The sequence below is a fragment of the Micromesistius poutassou genome (genome assembly GCF_964030765.1).
Source record: "Micromesistius poutassou genome assembly, chromosome: 17".
Taxonomy (NCBI): Eukaryota; Metazoa; Chordata; class Actinopteri; order Gadiformes; family Gadidae; genus Micromesistius; species Micromesistius poutassou.
Genome location: NC_140287.1, coordinates 5,887,124 through 5,907,011, shown reverse-complemented (window position 1 = coordinate 5,907,011; position 19,888 = coordinate 5,887,124). Strand labels below are relative to the sequence as shown.

Sequence of the window (19,888 nt, the reverse complement as noted above, 5' to 3'; positions counted from 1 at the left end):
CAATAAGTGCGTCGATTAAGTGCCAGGACGTACACCATACAATGAGTAGGAGGGGTGGGAGGGGGTGGCTATGCAGAGTCCAGGTGAACTCTGAACAGGTGAGTCTTTGCGGAGTCGCTCTGGTGAGCGACTCTGCGTTCCTTACATCAGCGGGGAGCTCGTTCCACCACTGCGGTGCCAAAACAGAGAAGAGTTTTGATGACTTTTGCTTGCTCTTAGTGGTGGTACCAGACGTCCAGCTGACTGCAGTGTGTCAGACATTCCTGAGAGGCTGCGCTCTGAGGAACGGGAGGGCAGAGGAGGTGGCGCCGAGGCCAGGGGTAGGTGGACACAGGGCTCTTACCCAGAACCAGGCCCGCCAGGTGTCGAGGGCTTTGAGTTCGGACCCGGACGTCCTGTTTCGCAGCTGGATGGAGCTTCTGAATCCTGTTGAAAATGGTTGCAGGATGAATAAACGCCGGCCTTGTCCCGCTGCCCTACACGGTAAAGCCAGCCAGCCGGCGTGGCTGCTGACAGGTAAATTGCAGAGAAATATTGTTGCGCGCTCCAACTTGTAGCCAGAGGTAACACAAGTCCTCAGGTACCATGAGATGCTCTTTCCTACGCGCGCTAATGGTGTACATGTGTGCCGTTTCCTAGCAACAGGGGAAATGGAAACGGTCAAGGAAAACCCGATTGGAAGTTTATGTGGCCTGTTGGATTGATGCTAGCAAGACAGAAGGTCTGTTTCCGGACTCTGGAAGGAAACATAACGGCACACAACGGTGTCTGTCTGTCAGACTTCCTGGGTTTTTCTTTTCCGTTTGTGATTCAGAAAAAATTTTGCCGAGATGAGAGATGGATACATTTCTCTAGTGATTGAGATCAAAACCAAACGGGGAGACGCCACCGAGGTCTGTTGGTCAGATGTTAATGCTTTAGTTGAACAACGTGCATACCAGCTGACGGAGGCACCCCTCCATCAGTGTGTGTGTGTGTGTGCGTGTGTGAGTGTCTCTGTGTGGGACACCATGCTAACTCAGTGACATCGCTGGCCTTCAACTCACTTTAGCAACCCCCAAAGATTAACGATTCAGAGAACTTAGTACTCCATTCGTTCGCACAATTCCCGCTAGATGTTTACACGACGGAGACTACACAAATGCTCCAAGAATGTTGTTAAAGACCAAAATGTGAAGTGACTAATTTCTTATCCCCCCCCCCCCCTTGTGGGGTCAACATGTTGTCCTTATTAAGCCCCCTGATCTGGCGGGATTGCTGCTGACGCGGATGTTTGTTGTCTTGGCACCGGGGCTGCTCTCTCCAGACACTTGTTTAGAGCACTCGTCCATTTCCTGTCGGAATGTGTTTCCACGTATCTACCGCCTACGGGATTTTTTTTGCACGGTGTTAAACAGAGGCCGCAAGGGTCGCTCTGGTCCTGTAAAAGTCCTGTCCAAAAATCCTAACGAGAGAGGCACACACACACACACACGTACACACACACACACACACACACGCATGCACGCACGCACACACCTCACATGTGCACAACCTCCTGCCAGACTGCTGTACAGAAACTGGATAAACAGTGCAAGTGGAAAAAATGCATTCACAAATAACGAGGAGATGTGCCGTTAGGGCCGTAAACATGTCTGTGACGGGCTCCCCGATGAGTCGTCATGTCCTGTGCATTGAGGGCTACATCTGCTCAGGAGAGAGCGCTCCCAGAGCGTCTGCGCTGGTGCGTCCGTCACCTGCGGCCCTGACGTCTCCCCGCTCCACCACTCCTTGAAGTCCTTCTGCAGCTTGACCTTTGCCCTTTCCATCAGCAGCTGCACGTGCTGGATCTCCGTCCTCAGGGCCTTCAGGTCGCCGATGTGGCTCTTGAACCTGAGGGTGGGTGAGGAGGTGCGCCGGGAAACAGCGGAGAAACGGGTCATGGCTTTCTAGTCTATATCCAGGAAATAAAAACATAGCTGGAGAAAACGGGACCCACTCACTTTCTTTTCTCTTGCTCGACCTGTTGGAGGATGATTGCTTCGACAGGGTCCTGCCCGTCCCCCTCAGGGTGATCTTTAACTATCAAGTAGGACAAGGTAGATTTCAGGTTTTCTTTAGGGAGGACATTCTAGCCAGTGGTTCAAACCCCCATGTCTGCAGTCTAACTACTACTACTAGTCTAACAAGTGGCCCGTGCCCTGCCTTAATGCTCCTTAATGAACCGTATCAGTGCTGTTGATAAAAGCTCCATCAGTAAATACACATCAAAGTGTCCACTAGAAACAGATTCTACTCTAAAAGGCCTGACTGGCTTGTACGCTTGAGGTATTTTAAGCCCGGATAATAGAAGCCAGGCTTTTGAGAAGTGTTGACTCAAACAATGTGCGGACGAAAAAAACACAAACAAGAACCAAAAACCTAAACCGAGCCGGTTCTGTGGCACCACCGCTGGATGCTAGATGTTTGTGTTCTTCAGAAGCTGACTCCTATTCTGATGAAAACCAGAATAAAAAAGGAAGCAAATAAAAGGAGCCAGCTATGTCCTGCTACCAACCCTTTGGTCAGTGTGCGATACAGAGACACACACACACAACAACAACAACCCACTGTCAAGCCTCATAAAGAGGGCTTCACCACACGCACTACCCTAGACCTGATACATTGCAACTCAGACCTCCATGACAGCCTTCGGTTCTTCGTGATCACTTGCACTATTTACCGATATCTAATCTGTTGTGGTTGTACTGTGATATTTTTTGGTCTAAACATTTTGCTGTTCATTTGGTCTACATCAGCCATGTCAAAGACACTGCCAGACACAGCCATGTCAAAGACACTGTTTAACAAAGCTGTAGGGAATTTATAGTTTAGTAGCGGCTAGGGAGGGTTGACTACCAATCAAAAAGTACCCAAACCCAAATGTCCTCAGCCTGTAAGCATCATGGAGCAAGATGCTTGAACACTACCTGCTGGTTAAAGGCCTATATTTGTAATAACTTCAAGGTTAAATAAAAGCTCCTAAAAACTCAATAGTAAAAATAACCGAAAAGCATCAGAATAAGACGAAACGATGCAAGACTGAACTGCAGAGAAACGTGGAACACCTTGTTTTTTTTTTTGCTGGCAGAGAAAGGCTGATCGATGATCAATGCATGGATTTGTTCTGGACGAGTTGATCCACTTCTTGGACTCACCTTGATCAGCTCTCTGCATCCTACGCATCTCCAACTGCTTCTTCAGCTCATCTAGGGGGAGGACAGCGCGAGGGAAGGGGAGAGGGAGAGAGTGGTAGAGAGGGGGAGTGAGGCAGAGACCGAGAGCCAAGGAAAGCAAAGAAGAAGATTCAAGAGATTTACAAGTTCAAGATCCCTCCTTTATTAAGCATGTTCCCCTCTGGAACTATTCACAGGTCACAAATGGCTACTTGGTGAAGCGACACAGCCCCCTTGTGAGCTTCCTCCAAAATGAAAGACCTCTATTGTGCTTTAGAAACTCAGCAGAGATTCAGTAGATTCATCTAGAGATTAAAGTGGGTTGGGGGTACTTTTGTAAAGGCATTTGTGTCTGCACTTTCAAGTTTCCACACAAGAATACATGAAAAAACAAGATGCAGGTTATCAGGCCCTTGGTACCAAATTGTACCTTGGCGTTTTACATAGTAGTGAACTATGTAAGTGTACAGCCGGGAATAGACAGATTATGGGACAATGAATGAACCGTGACAAGACTGAGTGGGAGTTCAGGACAGTCAAGGAGGGACATTGGTCTCTCTCTCTCTCTCTCTCTCTCTCTCTCTCTCTCTCTCTCTCTCTCTCTCTCTCTCTCTCTCTCTCTCTCTCTCTCTCTCTCTCTCTCTCTCTCTCTCCCTCTCTCCCAGGGCTGTGCACCACCTGTAAGATCTACCAAGCCAAGGGTCACAATAGTGCAACGCCAACGGCATCTGTCCTGGGTTCCAGAGACAACAAATCCAGATGGAGAACCTGAAGTCGAGCGGTGGTGGGCGGGAGCCGAGGCGCTCTGGGACGCCCCGCTCGGCTCGCTCGCTCTGCGGAGACCTGGACTCAGTCGCTCGGGCTCGCGGCGCGGCATGGCCTGTCCGGTCTTTTTCTCTTTTGGTTTGGTTTTTTCCTCCGCATGGTTCACCGCTTTACTCCCACCTCCAAGGATATGCGCAGGTTATTCCGATCAGAGACTCCAGCGCAAACGGTGCAAAGGATGCAAAACCCCACTCAACAGGAAGCACGTCAACCCGTGTGGGGCTGAAGAGAGGGAGAAGGTCTCTTTGTTTCTAAGGATAACACCAGCATGAAAGAAAGGCCTGGCTTATAAGATGGAGTGGCCTGGTCCCCAGGGGATCGGGCCCCTGCCGACAGAGCAGGGCCGTGGCCAGATGAAATAAGAAAACTCAAGGGGCCCAACAAAGACCAGGGCTCCTGGGTAGTCAGCCTCGTGTTGAGATGGTTTACAGGCTCACAGTGGCAGTATTTATACTATATCTATGTATTTACGAAAGCAGAAGCACAGAGAAGTCCCCAGATGTTCTCCGATGTCACGGCTCACCATGACGTTGGTGTTTAGTCTGGAGTCAAAAGGTTCACCTCGGACCGTAGAGGACACGGAGCGAGGTATTAGATGAGACCGCTTGACTTTGCGCAGCTCAAGTGGTGATGCTTGAATGGACGAGGGCCACAGACACGCACTGACTGGTTGCACAGGTTAAAGAGATTCTTCTTTGGTGCAAAAAATAAAAAATCGTTGCTCCGAAATGGATGGGAGGGAATGAAATTCACACTGTAAAATAAACATCTGCAATTATTCTGCAAGGGAACATTTTAGAAAACCTGTTGTTCATTTGAGGTTTCCCCTGCAGAATATTTATATTATTATAAGTAATAAAGACCATCCGCACAAATGGATTCTATTTTATAAAACAATGAAAAAATGAAAACATTAAAACATCCAACAAAAGGGGATAAGAATGAGAATACATAAAAATGACCATGTTTGGCGAGACAAAGTAACATTTGGCCAAAAAGCAAACTTCAAATAATTTATTTTAGCATAGCCTAGAGAAGATTGCAAGTGAGAAAGAACAAATGACCACTTCATATCCAACTAACTATCTCCTCTTCCACATGGTTTGTCTGCCTTCCCAGGCCAGAGTGCAACTTCGGTTCATATGGTGACAATGGTACTTTGATAGTTTGTGAGATGTTCTTTCATAGTAAAAGTACTCTCTGCAACCTGACAATAAGACACACAGTATGTGGTGGAATTATCCCAGAAGGGATTTCTTCGATAGGATCACAAGACATGCTATCATCCTAAAGGACCGGTTTCATCCAACCACAAAACATTTTTAGTGGCTTGTGGGCCTGACGATTTAGCGAGACACACCACATAAATTATCAAGAGAGCTCTTGATCCACATCCCAGACAAAATGAAGGGCCTGAATGAAGCGTTGTAAACAACATAATACCGTACGAAATCAGTACTCCAAATTCCTGTACAAGTGGTATAAGTTAAGTACATATTTACACGACACACTGCAAACGGCCCCAACCCAAAGCAGGCCCCACTAGAGACATAGTGAGAGCTGCGACCGTAAAAGTCGCAAACAGAAAAATACAAAATCCTGCCTCCTTAAAATGTCCACCGGGCCTTTCCCTTTCCCTGACGTTAACCATTAAACATCTGCAGGTGATGGATGTCATCCTCTTGAACTAAGCAACCGACATAGGTGTTTATGGCTCGCCCATGCTAAAGTTTGATAGCCCGGGACAACGCAGGCAAGGACCATATACTTCCTTTTCAAAGTCGTTGGACAAAACTAGTAGCCGGGTGGCGATATACATTATGGCCAGGCTGTCCTCGGGATCTGATGGCTTCCACAATCTGCGGGCCGCTGGGGCAGCAGCGTCGAGGCTGTGGGAGTGCACAGAGGTGGGACGGCAGCAAGGAGTTCAGCAGATGCTGCAACCCCGGGACAGCCATGCATAAATCCCCATACATCTGGTGAAGGGATCAAGGACCCTGCTCGTATTCCACTGCTCTGCAACTCTGGTCCTAGAGGGATCCTCCGAATACATATAAACACATATCCCCGAGTGCGCTCTCTCCCCACATTCCCTCCTCAGGGCGAACAACGTAGGTCTGTCCGTTGGGGACTGGATACCAACGCTATAGGCGGTGGCCAAAGGCAATACCGGTATCCAGGGGAGATGTTTAGGCACAGAAGATTCCACAGACGCCCATCTCCCTCCCCTTTCGGACGTTTCCAGCGGCCCGCATGCTGGATGGAACCCTTAATGCAGAGCAGAGCAAGGCTTTTGTCTATACGAGGCCGAACCCCCGGCCGACAACTTACATTACACACAGGGACGCAGGTCTGGCAGAGGAACCCGAGCAGGGCTTTTGTGAAACAGCGTGGAAAGACACTGATGTAAAGGTATTATCCTGACTTTCCAGCCAGGAGGTGCAGATACCTTCCATTATAAAACCCCGTCTCTCATCTTGGAAAAATGCTGCAGCTCCAATGCCCAAAAACTTTAGAATAATTTGTGATGCTCATTTTTCCGGGGTACTTTTCCCCTCTTCAGAGGTTGAATAATACAGCGGCTCCGTTATTTTTGGACGTTTCTATTCGTGGTCCCCAGCAAAACGCACAAAAGCTTTCAGCGTGGTTTGAAACAGGGTTGGGGTGGGGGGGGAATCTATTTTTTCTTCACAAAGTCGCGAGAGTCTGGCCAATATTTAAATATTATTTTTAAGAATCAATGATGCATTAATAAAAACACACACAGACACCTCAACTGTACCACAGTGTCAGCAGCATCTCAGAGACAGGGCTCTGGAACGCCGGTGGCGGCGGGTTCCACTCGTGCTGCGCCGTGTATACTGGCACCCAGGAGACGACGACGGCTGAATGACACCGAGCCGCCATGTGTGATTTGAGGTGGCTGCTGCTGCTGTGGTTGCCAGACACTGGTGTGAGGCAAACTCTAGTTCATTTCAATGGAATTTGATAGGAGCCACAAACACGCCCACAGTCCAGGGAATTTCATAAATATAGCTTGCGATAGTTAATGCAAACCAGATCAAACCTCGACAGGCGTGCGTTGTGATTCACGACGCGGTTGTGCTTGAAAGGGGCCACACTATAGGCAGCGAGTCGTATCAATCCTTTAACTCGCAGACGCTTGATGCAACAGGTGGGCCTATCAGACGTATGAGAGGTGGCTTTGATTCAAACAGGGAAAACATAGGCAATGCAAAGGTGTAACATTCAGCACATGAAGAAATCCATCCACATGTAAATCTATTCAGAAACATTAAAGTAAGCAGTGTGAACATGCTCAAGTTAAACCCTGGACCAGGCCAGGCCTGACTTTAGCGTTCCCAGACTACCTGTCAGGGACATTCGCCAGATGATCCCTGGGGTTGTGTGCTTACTTTATGGGTTCGCTCATTAAAACAGCTGATAAATAAATAAGTACATCCAAAAATCACAGGTCGAAAAAGGGAAGGTAGGTGCACAGACAGACATGGACAAAACCCTGTTGGTAAAACACGCTGTAATGCACCAACACCTCTACCCCTAAGAGGGTTCGAGGAGGGGGGAAACAGGACCCCGACTGCAATACACATGCTTTGTTATTCCCCAGCTTGCCCGTGTCTCCGTAGACTTGGTGGGAAAAGGTTTATGATAATGAATGCACCACTGTTGACCCTGGAGGGTCTGCATTAGAGAACGCCTGCCATTAGGATAATGATGATGGCAGTAATGATGACAATAAAGTTTATGCCTTCCCATCTCGCCGAGTGTGAAGGGCAACTTAAACCAGCCACTTGGAAACATTCCCTCCTGGACATGGGACAAGTGCATTGTTGCAATGCTCTCACACAGAGTAGTTGGAAAACAATAATAAAGCCACATTTTCACAGGCTTTTGGACCTTTCCAATGAATGTTTATGTGTGAGACAGCGAGGGTTTATGGATCATCTTAGTTTTATTGCAAGTATGCAACTACAATATTCCCACACGTGTCGGTAAACAAAGTGAGAATGCATATTAATTCCATATGCTGTGAATGCTGGAGTGGCAGATAATTTAAAAAGAGAGCTCATATAATGGGAATTGAAAGCAATGACTTACTGATGGCGTCCCTGGACTTATTAACCTGCACTCCGAGTGCTTTGGCTTCTGCATACCTGTCAAATACAAATACATAAATAACAATAGCAAAACAAGTTTTCCTAAATTGCTAGTTTTCAATAGACATTGCATTCCTCATGCACTGCTTTAACTTGGTGTTCAGACGAGCCATTTATCACAGAATATGACCCAAGCTATGAATTCAAAAGGCACGGAAAAGCAGAAAAATCCTTTCCAAATCCTCGCTATTGATGCCGTACTTGATGTCACACGTGTTCTCAGTGGTAGGTCTCCTATCTGCAGCGTAGATATACATATCTGCGGTGCATTTTAACAGAGGCTGTGTTGTGATTTGAACGTGGTCCTTTGCTGATCCTCGTCCACCGAGGTGTGGACCACAGAGCTCCATCAAAGACGACCAGTCCAGATGTTGCCGATGGCGATGAGCTCAATAACCGTGTTCCTTCCAAGCACTCCACGTTCCTTCTTGGAGAGTATAGTGTTCACGTTTAACAAGTGAGTGTTGAGAGGATGCTTGTACAGTGTGTCCGTGCGTGTTTGGAAAAATAAATAAATAAATATATATATATATATATATATATATATATACACTATATATTAGGGGTGTAGCGATACGCATATTTGTACCGATATTTTTCGGTACGGGTCTAACAGCTCAATGCACGTTTCATTTCGGTACGTACCAAGACATTTTTTTTATTGATTATCACATACTCTGTGACTGTCTTGTCTTGTCCTGATGTTTTGTGTTGAGGACCACAATGGAAATAAGTCCTGGACTTGATTGTGTTTTTATCCTCAATTGTATTTGATGTCTTTTCATTTGTGTAAGGCATTTGTTTGATACAATTTAATAAATCCACTGGTCAAATCGATCTCAGTCTGTTCAGGTACAGAATCATAAATCAGCTGCCCTTCGTCTGTCCACAGGAGTCCCACAAGGATCCATATTGGGCCCTTTGTTATTTACATTATATATCAATGACTTACCATATGTATGTCCTGACACCAACATCCAAATGTATGCCGATGACACGGTAATTTATGTACATGGTAGCAGCATGACACAGGTTGCTGATAAACTCACAAACTCCATGACTCATGTAACAGCATGGTTAAAGCAATGCTGTTTGCAGCTGAATGTGTCTAAAACAGTATGTATGTTTTTTACCAAGAAGAACAGTCCTAGTGTCGAGCCGGATATCTTTGTTTCAGGGGAGAGGTTACAGGTCGTATCTGAATACAAGTATCTTGGTGTTTTGGTTGACTCTAAACTTTCTTTCAAGGTTCAGGTGAAAAAGGTCTGTAACCGGGTCAAATTCAATCTCTCAAACTTTAGGTTCAGTCGAGATTATATGTCAACAGAGGCGGCTAAAATGTATATGCATTCCATGGTTTTTTCCCATATCATCTACTGTTTAACTACCTGGTCACAGGCTAGTAACACTTCTCTAAAACCAATAGAATCCTTGTATAAACGAACAGTTAAAATCCTTGACAAGAAACCGGTACATTTTCATCATTGTCCAATATTAAGAACATATAATCTGTTGAGTTGGGACAATTTGATTAAATATGTAAATGCCTGTCTTATGCACAAGATTATATATGGTTCCACCACGCCTCCGCTGAGACAGTTTGTCAACATAAGAACAACTGCATATGGGTTCACAAGAGGTGCAGCAAGAGGAGACTGTATTATTCCTTTTAGGAAAAGTTCGTTTAGTCAGTCTGCTTTCTCTGTTAGAGCTGCACTAGAGTGGAATTCCATCCCAGCTACTATTAGAGACCTGAATACCTACAGTTTATTCAGAGCTCATTTGAAGAGATGGTTGATTGGTGCTCAGATCTGTCAGCACTAGTTCTTTTACACCTTTCTTCCTCTCTCCGGTCCGTCTGTGCTGAACCTGTAGCCATCTTGTTGTTGTCTGTCTGCCTCATGTGTCGGCATGCATGTCTTTTTGTGGTGTCATATGTTATATTGTGTATGCATGCAGTTTGTGTCTATGCTTCTGCTTTGCATGCTGTGGTGTGATGTGTATTGCGTCATGTGTCTTTGCTGCATGGGGATGTATTGGTTATGTTTTCTGATTGATGTTATATATGTTCTTTTGTCATGTCATGTTGTATGTTCTTTTGTCAAATTGTTAATTGCTGTGCATGTTTGTAGATTGCCTTGGCTAATAACTTTGTAATTTTAATCATATTCATATTCTGTTCATATTCTGTTTTTAGGGTGACTTTTTAACATCCGTCTGGGGACTACAGATGAAAAATAGCCTCTTGGCTAATTCTGGCGCATTTACAGTAATGTTATTAATGTGCACTGTCCCTGTTTTCAAATAAACTTATAAAAAAAAAAAAAATCAAATCAAATTCAAATCAAATCAAAAAGAATTGTTTAATAAAACAACAAAAACTGCTGTACCAAAAAACATACTGAACCGTGACTTAAAAACCGAGGTACGTACCGAATCGTGACTTTTGTGTATGGTTACACCCCTACTATATATAGATACAGTATGAGGGGTACGCCCAACGTCTTTGTCTCCCACTGACCTTTGTTTCAGGATGGCCTTGTTGTCCTCAATGGTCAGGCGGTCCTCATGGTCTCTCATGAAGATCTCAAAGGCCTCTTCTTTTCCCCTGGACGGCCGGGGTCCTGGGGGACACAAGATGAATCGTGTCCATTGTATTAGGCAGCAGCATCACACAGAACATCGTCTAAAGGGTCACAAGGTACAAGGTTTGCCTTAAAAGGTTTGGGTTCAAATCAACAAACTTTGGTAGGTTATGAAAATGTCTTCGCACAGATGGAATTGTGTAAAAAAAACAAAACAAAAAAGTTTTACGTTTCCTCTTTATGGGTTAAGCATTTTAAATCAGTTCTTACACGCCATAATATAACCAGTGTGATTTGGACTGGTGTGTTTGAGTGGCCACTGTGTGCACAAAGTCCAATCAGACGGATGCCTTTGGCCAATAGGATACAGATGAAAAGGAAACAGTGGAGAACCGGGGAAGACAATCCACCCCCAAGCGCTCATTGAAATCTTGGAATGGTAGAAGATAGCAAAATCCTTCTTTAGGATGGATTGCCTATAGCTCTAGTTTAGTTTGTCCACCGTTTCCAACATAAATCGCAGTGAACAAAGGGATATGGAACGACAGCTTATGAAGAGGGTAATAACCTGCTGGAGTGGCAAAACTAAGCTACAAATAAACGAACTAAGGCTATGGAGGAATTGAACAAAAACATCAGGTGAAATTGACAGAGCACAGCAAAACCAATCTCCCACAGGTACTGGACTGCAATCAGGCCGCCAGATGTTAGACTCCCCATTATTGACCTCCCACTTATCTCATTACACAAATTGAGGATCATTATCCAGCATTGAGCAAGCAGCAATGGAATTATATATATATATATATATATATATATATATATATAAAACCACCAACATACACACACATCAGGCTGTCTCTGGCAACCTGCCAACAGCCAGGAACCCATCGCAGGTGCAACAGCCTTTAAACAGGCAAGATGAAAACACCTTTACAGATTAAAGAACATATGTAATTTGCTATATCACAGCTGACATTTCACGAGCAATGCAGGAGCTTTTTTTCTGATACCTTGCAGTCGCTGGCACCGAGTGGAAGGGATGTGACTGTTTTACTGTATTGCCTTATTTGAGTTTCATGTCCTACCTGGATGTCTGTTGGACATGGCGTTAGGAGAAACTTCTTAAAAGTAAATCCGTCAGTCTATGTTATGCTTATAATGCAAAAAGAAAGGACGTCTTTATCTTAAGTATCTTAACTTTATTTATGTTAAGTGTGTTCATCGTCAGTTGTACCGTCTCAGTGTGCTTATAAAACAAACCTTGACTTGGAAACAGCAACGCATTCCCATTTTGTTCTTGGCCCATTTTACCCAAAGGAAATGAGTAAAGAAGTGGAAATCTCTCCTACGGATCTCACTACCAGTAATGGATGCACAACTGAGGCATCGCATGGGTCCTGAGTCAACAAGCTAAGCTCACAAACAACTTGGAAGGAAGTATTTCAGAAAATACATGGCAGATGAGGAGACTGATGGCAATACATTACAATAGTCAATTACCTTTTCGGCTGTGTGAATAAACTTTAAATCTGCCACTTCTTGTGCTATTTAATGGCCTGATCCGGATGTTCAATACTTCAGGAGACCAACATTAGCATGGTTTGATTGTTACGGTTGATAAGCAGTTCTTAAAAACTCTAGCAGGGAGAGTGATCAATCTTTGCGTCAGGTTTCAACCTTTGTATTCTTGGTCGGAATGAACGAGGGACTTGAAAAGACATTTGCGGACATGTTGGTTCACACATTGTTAATTCTCAAAAGCTGCTACAGGCATCTGACAATCTACACAAAAGCATGGGTCAAATAAAAGAGGTAACATTAACATTAACACATAGGAGCTTCATCGTATTCAAAGATGGAAAAAGGCATCTCCCTGTATCATTTATTGTATATTATAATGCATCATAAAGACGGATTGAAACAGAATAGTGTTGAACCAGTGGTGGTGCTCTGTGCTCTAAACATAACACAGATACGTCTCATTCAGTACGATTTGTTTGGGTAAAAAAACAACAACAACATTTTCCTTTTTCCAAGATTCATGGACCCGTGTAACAAACACGATGCGTGCTGGAGACGCGCGCTGGAGCAGGGTAAACCCTGTGAAATGTATCACAGGACAGTTAGGAATTTAGTTCTTCGGTTATTTATGGAAAGTGGTGATTGGAAGCAGGAGGCATCTCGCGGGCTTACGTTGATACGGCCAACTTTAACAAACATGTCTCAAGGCTATCCGAGGAAAGCTCACCCTGCGCGCCTGTTGGGAAAGACAACATTCCACGAATAGCTGTCCGAAAGTGATATGACATCATATCGTGTTGTGCTAACATCTTCTGTGGGATAATGATATCACGTGCGGCCGTCGCCAACTTTCCTAATTCTCTCTTTCCGTGCTCGAGTGCTGACAAACCGCTGACGTTTAACCAAGAAAGGAATTTCCTCCTTACTATTGTTGCTGTTTCGACAATAAATAAATAAAAATCATCATCTAAAGCCTATGCATTTGGATTAAAACCGGTGGGTTGGTTCATTTCATTCCCCCCATGTGGTTGAATATAATGAAATGAAACACTCAGTCTATAATAGATGTCCCAATCGAATCAGATTTCCATTCAGATTACAAAAATCTGGCTTGGCCATCGTCTGCTAGAATCATCACTGCTGAAGAAAAGTCTACGGGTTTCTGTACATTTATATGAAAATTTCGGTTTTATGTTCCTGTCTTAGAACAAGAACATCCTGTGTGTCTATTACTGCTATTAGTGTCCATCAACCTCATAGAAAAGGCATTTTCAGGAGCCAGGAAGACACTGTTTAAAGTAGTGTGTGTGTGCATGTGTATGTGTATGTGTGTGCGGATTACATATATAATCGGTACTTTTACACAATGGAAACAGATTCCATGTAAAAATCAGAAGGATCTTGAGCCTTCTGAGCTTCAGGGCCCAGGATACAAGGGTCAGCTCAGGAGTGGCTTAGCCTAAGGATCTATCCTATCTAGTATGCTACTATACCATAGGTTTGGAAGTAGGACACAAGATTTATCATGAATGGTTTCCATGGAAAGGATAGCATCATTACACACACATCTAAACAGTTTCTTTCCAGCAGGCCCCAATTATCTAAAAGCAAAGATGTTGGCAAAAGTGAGGAGGCCCCTAAAAAACATACATAAACATCTTGTGATCCACTAAACACAGGGAAAGGATACATGTATTCCATTTGTTTTGAATTAACACAGGGAGAGGAACAATGACCTCATGTCTAGGTAGTTGGTTGGTTTGTGTAAAATAAATAAATAAAGGGCAGACAAGAGCTAAACGGTAAATGTGATATGGGCTAACTTGTAATTGCTACTTGTATTGGAAATGGCCTTACTGAGCCAACATTTGATAGTCAACAAAACATGCACCAGCTGCAGGCCATCCTGCTGCTTCACTATGAGAGGTAGTTTGATGTTTACATGCAAGTATTATGAAGAACTGCAGCTTTTTTTGCCAAGGAATACCACGTAAATGAAGTGAATGGGAAAAACATGGGACGGATTGACACTGAATTTGGTGAAAGATAAGACGCAAACATAGGCCGACATTTAGGTACTTTTACTGCAAACCGACCATCACTTTCGTATTCAACTCCATAGCCGCTGAAAGAAGAGGTTATGTTTAAACAGGTCGAACTGAAACATATCATTTTCTCTGATCAATGTGCAGCTGGAAAATGTATTTTTGGTCGACAGTTGATCCAATGGGAGAGTTTTCGTTGCCATGAACTTCAGTTGCAACATAACAGAAAGAGACATAAAGAGATCTTTATCACGCGTGAGAAAAGCAGAGGCACATTCCAGATTGGACATGAAACTAAGAAAGAGTGATGAGTTGGGATAAGAAGAGAATGAATAAAATGCACCTTGTGAACTCGGGAGACCGTCCTGATAGTCACGTCACTTGAATTCACGCAATGAACGGTATGTAAATAGTAGGAAAATATTATCAGTGACATACTCCATCCATCTATCTATCTATCCATCCTTCGATCTATCCATCCATACATGTATCCTCTTTTTCTAACACACTAGCTGAATCAGGATCCTAAGTGATTTGTTAAACCCAAGGGCAATGTCTGAAACCAACTGAATTACCAACACCATAGACATGTTTAACGTTCAATACAACTGACTATGGCTAATGACACTTACATTGGATCTCACAAATTTGACATTTTTTTGAATCCGTCTTTGCAATTCTGCACAAGAAAACTACAAAAGAAACCCTCACCCATATTTTCCAACTTGTAATGGTATATTCCAGAACCACCCTGAAGTTTCTGGTGTTTTTGGCACTGTCAGAAATACATGGGATGCTTATCTACTGCATTCTGTTTTGTTAAACCTTTCAAATTCACATATATTGCAAACTATCTTCTGAATTCCCACTGTAACTGGGCAACAGCCCCCAAACATTATCCTTCATATTGCTGAACAACATATCAGCATCCCAGATAATTTTATAAATCCACATGCCATCATGACCCCTCGGAAATTAATGTGTATATGTTTGCTGATAAACATGCCAGAGGCCTATGCAAGTCATTGCATCACTCACAGTTTGCTAGATGGCCCGCATCCCATAACTTTGCTGAAGGTGAGAAGGGCCAGGGAATCGCGGTTTCTGACGATAAACAGATTATAAGTAAGCAAAATGACGGTACGGTTAAGTTGATAAGTGTCCACATGCAAAGAAGCCATCCCTGTCCGAATTCCTCACTGGGAATCGGATCAGCAAGATCGCCTTCTTATCAAACGTGCGGCATGCTGCGTGGGCGTCACTCTAACAGCCGCGGTGCGGTGTGGTCACGTCAGAGCAGAGCGGCGGTCCAGTCCGAGATCCACACAGATAGAGGCTGCAGTGTGTACTCATGTCCCTCATGAAGAAGGGAATTAAACACAAGTCGCAGAGAAGCCAGAGCAGCCGGGGGTAGGGGGGGCTAGGAGGAGAAAACTTCCCAGACGATGTTCCTTCCTGGATCACTCCCCTCGCCCTCCCCCCCCCCCCCCCCACCCCGCCCCATCGGAGGACCTCTGCGCGTGGCACGTCGTTGATCACGGCGTTGCTGTAAACCAGCACTCGGCGCGGCCATCCATCAGCACCACGCTCCTCGCCGTCCTCTCCCCGCTCCGCTGATGGATCACTGGGGCTCATTCACGCTGGACTCTGTTCAAATATGCGGGGGTCGTGTTGTCTTTAATAGGCTCCGCTTTCAGACAAATCCCTGTTTGCAATTACCTCTCCCGCTGGACCTATTCCCGCACCGGGCATCATTACCCAAAAACGTCCCGAAACGGAGAGGGAGCTGTGGTTAACGAAGACGGTAGCGCGTGTCTGGATGAGATGAGCTGCTGGCTGGAGCCCATTTAGCCCCGATGGCTCCGACCGCACTCATTATGAGGGTTCAGGTTTATCATCACACACGCTACGCTGCCCTAAACCAAAATAAAATGGAACGGGAAGCCAAATGAGCGCTGGCCGCGGGCTACACAGCGTCTTTCATAAAGCCTGGACGGACTTACGATGACCGCTCCACCTTTGGGTTTTGAAACTATACGTCTTGGTCTGAAGAGGGTGACCCAAGGTTAGAAGGGTGACAAAGTCATGTGTTCAACATGTGGCCGTGTTGAGCTAGTGTATTCGTATCCGTATTCGTATCCACTGTGCTCTCCACCCCCCACCCGCCCCCCCCTTTTGCACGTGATTTCTTTACAAATACATTTATTCAGGCATCTGCAAGCAATCTCCTGGTTTATAGAACCCCACACACAAATTTCTCCCTTATATGTGAAAAGCTTATGCTAATTCAATACTCCCGGTCCACACAAATACACAACGTTACTCTAAGTGAATCTCTATATAAACAACAGGTCATCTGCGGGACATGCAGCCTGTTTACTGGGCACGGGCTGCATATGTGCTCAAGTGTTTGCATTACACTCCTCTTGGATCCATGGGCGCCCATCCCGTCAGCTCTTATGAGCCTCGAGTCATCAGTCACAAATTGCAGGTTTAGCATAATACTGCCTGGTGTTGCTCTTCTGGAGCATGCACACGAGCCAGCCCCAGCGACCCCCAAAGAGGAAACGCGCTAATGCATGCAAAGCCTCGCGGATGACATTTTGTTTAGAACCAGGGGGTTCACACCAGGAGTTCTGGAACAGAGCGAGACTCCTCTGGATGTCAGGAGATCCTCAAGCCCGGGGATTTGTAATGCAATCGAAAGAGTGTGTGTCTCAGGAAAGACGACCTCAACCAGCACACACTGGTGACCACAAGCAAACGCGCCGCTGCCGACATTCCAGTCGACAGAGATCACCTCTCTCGGAGCGCGGCCCGCCACCGCCGGCGTATTCCCTTTCCCGCCTCCCGCGTGCAGAAGGTGCCATTTATTTGAGATCCGTGTTGACGAAACTGACAAAACGCTTTATCTTTAATGGTTTGTTATTATCACGGTGGCTTGTGTTTTACAAGTGTGAATTAGCTGCGGTTTCGATCGCAAAAAGTGCAAACGTCAGAGCTGGAAACGCTGGAAACGCCTCACTGCCTTTAACCTGATAATGTGGTGTTTCATTAAAACCTTATTTTATGAGAAAGGGGTTAAGACACACGGGAGATGTGCTTTGATCTTGACCCGCGCACGTGAAAATTAAAAGGCTTTCATGGAGGCCCTCTAAGTGAGACTGAGATATAAAATAGAAAGAGAAAAGAAGAGTAATAAACGTTTACTTGTACGGTGTGTGTGGATGGGGAAACTTGTGCGGTGTGATTTATTTAACACCTGCATCCAAGGGTTAGGATTCCCGGACACCTATAGTATATCGCTGCATTGTGTGGGATGCAACATTGTTCATTATAACGCTCATACACAACAAAGGTACTAAAAAAAATATCACAAAAAAAGTATCTTTCCTAGAGCTCACAGCCCAAAACACAAATGTAAGAACTTACACGTAGTACATGTACTTGGTCTGAGAAAAAGTGGAATGGCCTTACCATCAGCCTTACCATTTAGCTGAGCGGTGGCATCCTGGTCTGTGGTCTTCTCCGTCTCCTCCTTCTCGCTCATCCGGACGCCTCGCACAGCTCGACTCAAGGGAATAAAGTCTATTTGGATAACAGACACAACAGTGGCAAGTTATCACTTCATCATCTCCTTCAATGCAACTGGCCATGTCATTGTTTTGTCTTTCTTTTGTCGTCTGGCACCTAAAAAGGCCACAGCAGACGCCACTGCAGCCTCCCGACGAAGACGGAGAGAGGAAGTGTCCAAGGTGATGTCTTGGATTTTCCAGAGGCAGCCGCTTCCAGGGGTTATTTTCAATAACGGCATCGTGCCTGCGTCTGCTTTAGTGTTCGACCTTACAGGCTTAATGAAATGTCACACACACGCCTCAGAGGAGCCAGTACAGAGAACAGCAGACTCCCAGACAAGACTCCGAGCGTGAGCCTGTGTGCGTGTGTGTGAGCAGAGTGCATGTTTGTGGTGTAATTACGTCCACGTGTAGATGTGTTTGTGTGCATCCGATAGGGTCACATGTTTTACTTTGACGGGCAACATGTCATGGCGCATTAGGTGAACGTGTTGCATTGGCTTTTCTTCCACACCATGAGCTTGCTAACAGCTTTTCTGTGTTATTTCAAATACCTTTTCCAGACACCACTTTCAGATGGCCTCGCATATGCTTGTGGAATTACAATCATGTGTAACAAAAAAAAAGAAAACTCCCAAATAATCCCAATCATTTTGGCTGGACTTTTTGGCGACAAAGATCTCGGAGAGAAATCCATCCTCAAACTTAAGCCTGATGAAGTTCAACATGTTCAGATCCAGAATACAGATTATCTAATATCAAGAGAAATCAAACATCTTTCAGACAAGAAATAGATTCCACTTCTGAGCGTCGATACGTCGGTTAATACTTTAGGTGAAAAAGCCCCAAAAAAAAACACGTGCTCATAAAAGTGCACAGGAACAATCTAGCCTACCTACCATATGGAAAACAGCTCAGGCCATATCGGCCTGCGGTTCAAATAAAGTGTGGAGTGTGTTTGATGCCCTTTGACAACCAGTAATTCACCGTCGACACATTAGTCTGTTCCTTAAAGCCCGTCTCCCTCATGAGATTAGAAGACATTTGGCTGCGGCCAGACTGAAGGCAGGGGTTGGTCAGCGGATAAATGATTATGTTCCATCAAACAAAGTCAAGGAGTCTATATTTCCAGTGACAGATGACCATGTCTCGGACAGGGCCGCGGAGACGCAGCGCGGCGGAGACAGAGGGGACGCCGGTGGTAACAATGAAGCCGGACAAGGAGGGCGCTTTCCAATGAAACCAATATGTTCTTCTTCTGAGCGGCCCCCGAACGCCAAACCACAACAATTCCTAATTACCTGTACATGCCAAGTCTTTAAAAGACAATATTCACGTTGCCATGGTTACCCCGTCATTGTTTTGTGGAGGTTATTGCCTCAGACCACAGGTTCAGCAGGTTTTTCCATTATTGAGTTATTCAATAGCCCCCTTTGAGCTGATTAAACTCTTACAAAAATATATAGCATATACTGTAGGATCTACAGGCATGTGCACATGCTATCTGCTCAACATGTTGTGGGCTTTTAGACACAGTTCACCGGTTGTGTCCAGTCTTTTTTCCTCATCGGATCTGAACCCGCCGTTGTGCTCTGAAGAAATGGGAAAACCACAAAATAAAATCACCACATTCACAAAATGTCCTAAGGTTGGCTAACTTAGGGTTCCATCTAGGTCATAAGTGAACAACATAATACTTGTATTATAGTGATATTATCCTTGAGGCATATTTACTTTGTACTGTGTAATGGAATAAATCATACAATATTAACGACTTGAAGACAGTTTAAAAGGAGTATTTATCTATAAATATTGGTGCAGTAACAGTGTAAAAACCCTCTTGCTATGTTGTGAAGAAGTTTTTTTACTCAATACATGTGAGAATTACGTTATCTAATGGTATTTTTGGTTATTACACACATGCAGACTTAAAAGTTGCTGAAGAAACAACAACAACATAGC

At 44.8% G+C, this 19,888-nt stretch overlaps 1 protein-coding gene across 1 annotated transcript in view; it reads right to left on the bottom strand.

Annotated features, from left to right (window-relative positions):
• kif6 (kinesin family member 6) overlaps nt 1-19,888 on the bottom strand; it is a gene marked incomplete at both ends in the record, with an annotated part of 56,316 nt that overhangs the window by 4,011 nt on the left and 32,417 nt on the right. Inside the window, 7 exons of the mRNA XM_084481694.1 lie at nt 344-426; nt 1,737-1,872; nt 1,983-2,055; nt 3,177-3,227; nt 8,139-8,194; nt 10,719-10,821; nt 17,841-17,939. Coding sequence (XP_084337820.1) covers nt 344-426; nt 1,737-1,872; nt 1,983-2,055; nt 3,177-3,227; nt 8,139-8,194; nt 10,719-10,821; nt 17,841-17,939 — 601 coding nt within the window. The remainder of the gene's footprint in view (nt 1-343; nt 427-1,736; nt 1,873-1,982; nt 2,056-3,176; nt 3,228-8,138; nt 8,195-10,718; nt 10,822-17,840; nt 17,940-19,888) is intronic.